Source organism: Scomber scombrus, chromosome 6 (assembly GCF_963691925.1).
Source record: "Scomber scombrus chromosome 6, fScoSco1.1, whole genome shotgun sequence".
NCBI classification, from domain to species: Eukaryota; Metazoa; Chordata; class Actinopteri; order Scombriformes; family Scombridae; genus Scomber; species Scomber scombrus.
In genome coordinates this window covers 18,346,644-18,356,380 of record NC_084975.1, presented here as the reverse complement: position 1 = coordinate 18,356,380, position 9,737 = coordinate 18,346,644, and the positions used below count along the sequence as shown (strand labels likewise).

The window sequence follows — 9,737 nt, the reverse complement described above, 5'->3', positions numbered from 1 at the left end:
AAAGGGGAAGAGTTAACTCAACAATTTAAGTTAAAGAGGACTGAGCGGAAGAAAACATACTTTCTAAGGTCCGACAGCAACACAACTGGTACGAAGCTGACGGCAGGTATGCACTTAAACACGGATAATGTTCTTTTTAAAATAGGACATTTAACATACAGTTTAGATAACGCTAACTTCACAAGAAATTATAATTTAGTGGTGGCCATGGACGTCGAGCCTGTAATTTCACGTTGATTTTCTAGTGTTACTCATTTATTAGTATTTCCAGTCGATGTAGTAGTCTACAACTGCGAGTGTGCCAAATAATACCAATTTTAAACTTCGACTCATCTTCTTACTGTCTGGTGTTGTCTGTCTCAGCAAAAGCAAAAAAAACAACAACTTGCCGATAAAAAGAGGAAAATGCACTGATGACTGGATAACGCCCAGACCCTGTTGAATAATGATCAGAGGTATGTTACATTTATGGCAAAAGTGAGACTTTTTCAAAACAACGCAGGTTGATTTGAGATGACTGAGATCCTGACTCGGTTTGTTCCAGATATTGTCATAGTGCTCCATCCTGTTACCGCCTGTGTACCTGTGAACCACAAGGTGACTCTGAGTGTCCGTGCTGAGGGCTCAGGGATCCTTTACTACCAGTGGTTCACTGATAATGAGGAGGTATGTCGGTATTACTTGTGTATGAGTTACCAGAGATATTACATTTAAAAAAGGGTGAATTTCCTTATCTTATACTGCATGTTTATTCTTGGGCATGTTTATTCTTGACACAGACTTGCAGTGACCTTAAGCACTTATTAATTCCCATAAATATTTCTGTGCCAAATATAGGTCTTCTTTTTTGTTGTTGTTTGTTTTTAGGTGCGTGGTGGGACTCAACCAGATCTGACCATCAATGCTCAAAGAACTCAGCTCTATGTTTGCCGAGTGCATGACAGTTTGAGTAACTGTGTGTTCAGTGATTGGGTGAAAGTGAAGGTGTTGGACATTGATAAGTCAGGTATGCATTACGCCATTCTCCATAGTTATTTTTATATATTATTGCGGTCGTATGGTGTAATTTCTGTTGTTTTGCATATTTGAAACACAGCGTTATGTGGTAATGACTAAGTCCTATGAATACTTATGTGGGTTTTAAACTCAGTGTCTTTCTTTCCAATCATCATCAGGTTTGCCACTGGACTGGGAGGGTGAGCCCCACATTGCTGTCAACCCTAAACCCCAGTCTGTCCAACCAGGTGCAAAATGTACACTCCGCTGTGTTGCCTTTGGCAACCCAGCCCCCCAGTATCAGTGGTACAGAAATGGACAGCCGCTGCAGGACAAGATTAGTGACATACTGCAGGTAAGGAAGAATGACAGTGCTGATAGTGATTATTTACAGAATTGTAGCCTACCTGAATATTACACCCTTCACCAACCATGTAATTCAGTTAGAATATTTGGTTTATATTTTGCCAAAGGTTTGATTTATGGCCTTGGAGACAATCAGTGGTAAAAATATGATCTTTTGTGGTTCCTGTAGATTGACTGTGCCACAGCTGAACATGGAGGATCATACCTGTGCTCAGTGTCTAACAGGCTGGAGGAGATATGGACTAAACCTGTCGATGTTGACATTGGTAAGTCGTAAATGAAACTATTTTTATTGACTCCATAAAAAATTCACTGTTTTTTGTAAGGCTAGCATTGTATTTTCCCCATGATTTTAAATTCCTCCATTTCCAATGAAAAGGCTGTGAAGAAAAACAGATTTTCTTCACATTTCCTTCATTCTAATGAATTAGAACTTGGGCTTAAGTTGTTTCCATTATGCTGAAGGTACTTTCCCATTTGTAAAAAGGAAGTTGTTTAGACTCCAAATAGTATTTGGTCCGAGCCTTAGGTACACAACAGGAAAATGATGATAAGTGAAACTAGTTCAGTGCAGTGTTTCTCCTGTTTGGTGGTAATGTAACTTATGTTGTAGTATGTGCAGTACATATCACAAAAAAGTTGTTAAACACGTCATATGTTCTGTCTGGACAACATCATCGACTTCTGTTGAAAAAAATGCTGACTTTGTGCTTCTTGTTTCATATCCTCTAGTGCAAAATGATCAACTTCCTCATGCAGAGCCCACAGGTATGGTTTAGTGTGTGTGGGGGAACGGTGTCAACTCAGGCTATTTTTAGTCTGCTAGATAGGAAAACTATCACAGTATGTATTATAATTTCCTCCCACTGAACTCTACTTTGATTTTTTTGTTTTAGCCTCTGATAAAGTTGCTCTACTTATTGGCAACATGAATTATTCCCACCACCCCGGCTTGATGGCCCCCATTATAGATGTACATGAGCTGGCCAACCTCCTGCAGCAGCTTGGCTTCAGGGTGGTTTCCCTGCTGGATCTCACCAGGGAGGAGATGCTGGCTGCTACTGACAAGTTCCTTCAGCTCCTTGACAGAGGAGTTTATGGTGAGTATAATTTTCCTGTAAGCAATTTTTTCTAGATCAACCAAATTCATCTTTTTATTTCCAGAATATTTTAATATTGTTTATTTGCATGCTAACATAGTTCTTAAAATATTTTAGTGTGATCAGAAATATAAGCCCATAACTTCCTTTGTCGTCTTTTCTGGCCCTTATGTTTTGTTGTCCACTTATCATGGTCATGGTCTTACCAGTGGTTTATGTATCTTAGTTTATACGCATATGTAGCTGTTTTGGAGGATTAGGGGTAAACATGCGTAGGTGTTTTAAGTGTCAGAACTGCTTAATATGTATTGGTGTTTCCTGAACGACTGTAACACGTGTAGGTGGTATATTTATATAGTATCAGTAGAGGGTAAATGGCAGTCAGACAGCCCAAGTGGTCAAATAAAGTTTTCTCTTTCTGAATGTGTCAGTTGTACAGTGTTGAACAAAAAAAAGTTATAGTGTATTGTAGGTGTGGACATTGTAGTGTATGAAAACATTATGTGACTCTTTACTGGAGCCTATAGCTTAAACAATTCATACTGTCACATTGTTCAGTGTAACTGAGCCAATACGGTTATTAAACCGCGGACAGGTACACAAATACACATTTTAATTACAGTACTGTTGTTGACTATAAAATTAAAAAAACAATGATAAGTGAAATGTCATGCTGTATGAGTGACATTCTCTGTTACTATTCTCCACTTTTTCTTGCTGATAGTGAAACAAAGACAGAAAACATATCTAACTGTACAGACCTCAGAAATCCTTTTACCTCAGTGAGACCTTTCTGAAGATGCCCTATATTTTTTTTAAAAATTGATCCTGGGATTGTAGAATGTTTGCAGTATAAAATGTGAACAATTAAAATTCTAACAGTCTTGTAGTGGTACCTAAATGTGTGTTTCATGACTCATTACAGGCCTTTTCTATTATGCTGGTCATGGGTACGAGCGTGCTGGGAGGAATTACTTGGTACCTATTGATGCTCCACAGCCTTACCGACCTGAAAACTGTGTCTGTGTGCAGAGGGTCATGCTAAACATGCAGCAAAAACGGACTGCTCTGAGCGTAATCCTACTGGATACCTGTAGAAAATGGTAGGTGGAATAACAATTATATTAATATCAGTTTATTTTGTCATAATAAGTAAGTTATCTGGATTTAGTAAAAATAACTAATCCTCCTAAAACCTGTACTTTACTTTGTTAAGGTACAACCAGCATTGCATACCGTCAGTCATCAAACCTTTGGGACCCAGTGGGAATACTGTATATGGTTATGCCACGTATGTACTTAATAATGAAATTATTATTGAACTATGACATGAGAATGCTTTTTGAAATCAGTCAACATGCTGTAGAATGGAAAACCGTATTGCAAAAAGCAGAACAAATTTTTCTATCTGTGTTTGTGTTCTATTATTAACCAATGCAGATGTGAAGATGCTGAGGCTTTTGAGGTCCAGGATGGGGGGAAGAGTACTGGAATCTTCACTAAGTACCTGAACAAGCACATCCTACAGCCTGAGAAAGTCACACATATCTTAGAGATGGTGTCTGAGGGTAAGTATTTGAGACAAAGCTCAAACATATATCATTCTATGAACAAATCTAAAATGCTGCTGCAACAAGGATAGCTGTAGGTTTTCAAACAGGGCTGTAATTTCAGTTTTGGAGTGGATTACTTCCATTCATGCAGGCTGACTGATATCCAGGGTGAACAGATCTTAAGGGAACAGGTTATTCTTGGGTGTGTTGGGTGGACCATAGAGTTTTATAATTGTTGGCAACTTGTTTTAGTGTTTTTTTACTCACGATTTGTGAGTATAGCTGGGGGAGCAGAGGTGGGTAGTCTTGAGAGTGTGTTTGTCTGTTTGATGGGCCACTGGTAGAATTATTTTTTTGAGGTATCATTAGCATGTGACCTCATTCCCTGGAAATTCACTGTTGGCTAGCGAACAGCAGGAAACCTGAGAGCTGCAGTGTGCCAGACAGCTGCTCTGCAGTTTGGACACCCACTGCCACTGCTCTCATAGGCTCACTCACAAACCAGTGTTATCAGGACAGAGTGCCCTGCTGACAGCACTGTGTGTGTGTATGTGTGTACTTATGAATATTGTGCAACTTATTTAAACTTTTGGCCATTTTAGATTTGAAATACAGATTATGGAGGCCAGTTTAGACATTCCCAATCTTCTAATGTTGTTTTTTGAAAAACATATTTTGTTTCTTTGTTTTTGTATTTTTTTAATGTTTATTTGTTCAAGAGGGACAGTGTACATTAATGAACATTTCTATTTAAAAAAAATGTAAATGCACCCAATTGTAGCCAAAAGGCTAGTTTCCATTGGCAGTCCCCCTGCCTTATTCAGAGATGGAAAAAGAGATGTTGATGATGAACTGCCGGCTGCTCATCCATTATGGGAACATAGTGAAAACGGCTTGCCTGAAATATTCATTCATATACCAAATCTTATCAAAAGCTAAGCATATATCTCAATCAATTTATTTGAATATGGTTTCACAATATCTTTTTTCATCTCTTCTGACCAGCTGTTCCGCTCTGTTAACTTTTATAAATGATTAATCATCTTTGCATGGTTGAAGGGTTTTTTCCAAAACTCATTTAGTCCAGTCAATTACTGTTTAACTATTTTCAAATTTCCCTAAGTTCCTCAAAGTCAGTAATGTGAATCTGATGCATTTTTATGAAACCCACTCCCTGCTATTGCAAACCCCAGGCAGCCCCATGTTCAAAAATGTGCAAGTACACAGGTACTGTGGTTGGTAAAGATTTTGTAAAGACTTTCTATGGAAACATAACTGAAAATGTACCTCTGAATTTTCTGTAAAGTTTTGTCTAATGATTTTACAGGTGTTGTTATTTACCTGCATTTTGTTCTCCCTCTCTCTCTACACCAGATCTAGGCAGAGACCCTCTGGTCACCGGCAAGCAGGCAGTTGAGATCAAACACACCCTGAAGGAACCTCGATCCCTTACGGATCCAGTTAGCACCACTGGCCACACAAGGGAACTACACCTGAGAGATTTCTGCTGGAGACAAGCAAATGGTGAGTTGGGAAAATTGTTTCCAAACCATAAACATGTTTATTCTTATGTTTATTAAATGTCAGGTCATGTTAAAGACAGGGTTTGTTATAACCACCTCCCGAAAACAGTTTATTTTCCATCCAGTAAAGCATAATTCCATTTCTTATTCTGTTGTTACTGTGATTAAGAGAAATAGTTTGTACTGTTTACTTTTACTCACACCTCCCACACTACAGCATGTGACAACCCAAGTGCAGTCATTGTGGTTTAATGTGATATTTTCAGGATTATTCAACATTTCAGATCATTGTTTCTGATAAAATCAGAATGGGGAACTGGTTCATTAAGTCTATCTTACTGCTTGATGGAAGGAAGCCTTTTTTATTTTGACACTTCATAACTTCCTCAAATGTACTTTATCCCCTGTTAAACAGAATAGTGTTACTACAATATCTAATCTGAGAATCTCTTCCAGTCTAGATGAAAGATAAGTGTGTAGCTGAAATTAACATAATAGTGACTGAAAGTACATAATGTGGTTTATCAATGGCATTGATTAGTCAGCCTTCTAAGAGAATTAATACCATAATGTTTTAAACTTCTTTATCTCTTTTCAGAGCTGCCACAGAAGAAGCGGCTGATGTTTCTCTGCAGAGTAGAAGTGGAAGTCAGCTTCTCAGCATTGTTCTCCAACGTCTTAGTGGCTTTTGCCACTGTGAAGACTACAGGCCCCCAAACCCAGGACTGCACCGTCTCTCTGAGCAGTATACCTGTAAATATTCATTTTTACTTCAAAACTATCAGACATCCTGTCAAGTTTTATTGTCATCCATTTAGATACAGACCACAAGTGTTCTGTGTAGTGGCATTATTTCACCATTTCACTTTCAGTTTTGAAAAAACACACAAGAAAAACTAGTTAGTAAACTAGTAAAAAAAGTATTTACTTTTGGATGTGAGTAGGTTATAAACTCAACATTGAGTTTAAAATTGGAAAGTTTTATTTACATCATAAATTCCATCTTACTCACCACTACACACTGTCAGTTTCCGTTAGCCAGCAGGAATTTCTCATAGATGACCATTCACCCCCATGTTCCACATGTCTGAGGAAGTCTTGCCCATATATGGACTTCCATGTTCCAGTCTGCTGCAACCACAGTGAAAGACAAAGCAGGAAGCAGTAACATGAATCCAGTATATTTATCTTAGAGGCATTCGTTCTTTTGTGGACCATACCGACATCTAGTGGCTAATTTATTACAGCATCTGTTGCAGTGCATCAGAGTGGCGACTCAGTGCCAGGACATTGTAAATGCAGAAAGTATTTATACTTTTCCAATATAGCTGGTTGACAAAAACTAATGATACTGATAAAATATTTACTGTTCTGAATTTAAAGGTATTGGAAGACACATTCTCCAGCCCTGGTAGGTCAGAGGAGATGGACACCCTACTATTTCAGACATCTGATAAGCCAGACTGCACTCTGCGACTTTGTGGTCTTCAAAAGCTTAAGGTATGCACTCGTTGATATGTATCATTGAAGTGTTATTTCAGCTCAAAATGAAAGAAGTCTTTGCAAGACAGTCTGTAATATAAATGTATTTTGTCTGTCATTCTCTTTGTTAGGAATCACTAGTCATCAAGGTGGATTTACACTATACTCACACAGAAAGTAAGCTACGACTTACAGAAAGCCAAAAAGTGGACATAGGAAAGCCTATGGTGGCATCCTGTAAATTGTACAGGAGAAATCATACAGCAACAGCCTACAAACAAGAAGGTGCTTCTGCTCAAACTATGGGCAAAATTTCAAGCAGCAAACCACTGCTGCATCAGAGGCTTCCTGGTGCATATCGCCCTTGTACCAGAAAGGCAGAGTGTTCTGCTAAAGTTGCAGTTACAAGGAGCAACGAACCCGAGGAGAACGATGAGAACGAACTATAAGATTTCACTTTTGGACATTAAGCCCTTCTGGTCCTATCACTGTAAATAAAAGTTTGATTATTTTATGCATTTTTACTGATGTAAGGAGGAGTTACTCAATTGCTGATCATGCATCTTAGTTGTCTGTGGATGATGATAATGATGACAGGGTTTGTAAATGACTGTGGTTTGGGTTTGGTTTTCACCAGCCTTCAATTCTTTGCTCAACACTGAAGAAAAATTAACACTTAACTTTGCTCCACACTTATTTAATCACAAATTGTATAATACCTGGAAAGACATTACTTGTGCATGACACTTTTTCATCAATGGCCAGCTGGCTAGCCTAATTTATGATTATTGTCAATAATTTATCTAATAAAACCTACTACTTTCATCAATATTTCAGTGTCAGTCTTTTGAAACATGCTAATCTATTAATCAACTTGAAGGGTTCAGATTCACATTTTTTTAAGTGCGCTTTAAAACAGTAGTAAGGTGCCTCGCTGCAATCATTCTTCCAGTTGGAAGTGGCTACAAAAGATCCCCTTCAAATGTGACTTCAATGTAAGTGATGGAGGGCATCCACAGTGTGTCCACACAGGAATTTTGTGCAAATGTATTAAAAAGTGTATCTGCATCTTATATGAGGCTTCAGCAGTGTGAGTTAGTCATAGCAAGTAGATATCTGCCACATTTACAGTCTTTTTAGTATAAAATTCCTTAGTGTTTCCCAGTTGAGCTGCAGTGGGAGTATACTATCCAAAAGAGGGACTTTGGCTCTAAAAAAGATTTCACTAATATGGATGGTAGAAACTTCATATTAGCTTCAGATAAACTTTTTGCACAGAAGTACCACTGTAGATTTTGCTCCCCCATCACTTAGCCTGATTGTTGCATTGTGGTTACATTCTAGCAATATACAAGCATAAAACACTCAGCAGATGATTTACTGTGGAGAATTTCAGTTCAGTTTTCCTGCTCTGCTCTCCTTTTTATTCATTACATCCAATTCATGCAACAGTAAGAGCAACAGGACAAATCTATGTCGTTTTCGTGTCAATGCTATGTTACAAGCACCACTGTTATATTTTAAGTTCCTCATGGGTCTAATTTGCATAATCTACTTGGTTCCTCAGAAAAACACGACTGCACAACAGGCTTTTAGGGCCACGTTTAGTTCTTTAGATTATTTCCTCTGTTTCCAAAGTACCAGGAACATTTAGAGGAAACAGCCATGGCTATAATAAGAGCATTATGAAGGTAACTTCTAATGCAAGGAACAGGAGGAATTAAAACCTATTTTAATGTTCATTTGGGCATCTGACTATTTTTTTTAAAACTCAATGTGTAGCATTTAGTGGCATCTAGCGGAACAGACTTGGCAGAAATGGAATTTAATTTTATTAAGTATGTTTTAATTAGTGTATAATCCCATGGAAATAAGAATGGTTTCTGTTAGTTTTAGAGTGAGCCTTTTATATGGGAGCGGGTTCTCTTCCATAGAGCCCGCCATGTTGTACTGCCATGTTTCTACAGTAGCCCACAAAAGACAGACTAATCACTGGCTCTGAAGAGGGCCTTTCACGTTTTTCACGGGGGAGGGGTTTTCAGTTTGTTGCAATCTGCAAACTCACAGCTAGATGCCACTTAATCTTACACACTGGTCCTTTAAAACAGGCATGAGAAATTGTTAACCTTTTTAAAATTTTACTCTATTAAAGTATTAATGAAACACAGATTTGCTATGTCACGATTACATGAAAAACTATATCCTAAAACTATATTTAGCCTCCCATATAAACTATATAAATTGAGAAATCTGAGTTAGGTTGCTAAAGTATGCTGTTTTGTTTAAAATCTGATTGACAGTAAGTGAATAAGTGCATGGTCAGTCGTTGTGCCTCAAAGTATGGTCTGAACTTACAACCCCCCCCCCCACACACACACACACACACACACACACACATTAGCTATGTAGCCTATACATACAGCCTAACGTTAACTACAGTTGGATACAACTCTGGAAAACGAACATTGTTGATCAAAAATACTTAAGAGTTATCGTCATTCGTTATATCAGCCTTTAGAGTGAAGTATTAAAGTACTGCTTTATTGACCACAGTTTCAATACAGACAGCCATGCATACCTATCCTGTGGTCTCCGTGCTTTATATACACAGAATCCTCCCCCTGCGAACCAGTTCCCATTAGCTCGCCGTGATCGTATAGTGGTTAGTACTCTGCGTTGTGGCCGCAGCAACCCCGGTTCGAATCCGGGTCACGGCA

At 38.3% G+C, this 9,737-nt stretch overlaps 1 protein-coding gene and 1 non-coding gene across 2 annotated transcripts; both read left to right on the top strand.

The window, feature by feature from the left end:
- malt3 (MALT paracaspase 3) lies at positions 1-7,845 on the top strand. The gene is made up of 15 exons (XM_062421443.1): positions 1-106; positions 364-455; positions 545-666; positions 868-1,006; positions 1,176-1,351; positions 1,532-1,628; positions 2,095-2,130; positions 2,259-2,462; positions 3,388-3,565; positions 3,679-3,753; positions 3,903-4,030; positions 5,390-5,539; positions 6,137-6,291; positions 6,922-7,038; positions 7,152-7,845. The coding sequence occupies exons 2-15, from the start codon at positions 446-448 to the stop codon at positions 7,467-7,469; spliced, it is 1,905 nt and encodes a 634-aa protein (XP_062277427.1). The 5' UTR covers positions 1-106; positions 364-445; the 3' UTR covers positions 7,470-7,845.
- Positions 7,846-9,665: 1,820 nt separating this feature from the next.
- Positions 9,666-9,737, top strand: trnah-gug (transfer RNA histidin (anticodon GUG)). The gene has a single exon. It is a non-coding gene; the product is annotated as a tRNA-His (tRNA).

Coding starts and splice junctions, on each gene's coding strand:
- malt3 (XM_062421443.1), top strand. Junction 1,629..2,094: donor ACCTGTCGATGTTGACATTG/GTAAGTCGTAAA, acceptor CATATCCTCTAG/TGCAAAATGATCAACTTCCT. Junction 2,131..2,258: donor TCCTCATGCAGAGCCCACAG/GTATGGTTTAGT, acceptor TTTTTGTTTTAG/CCTCTGATAAAGTTGCTCTA.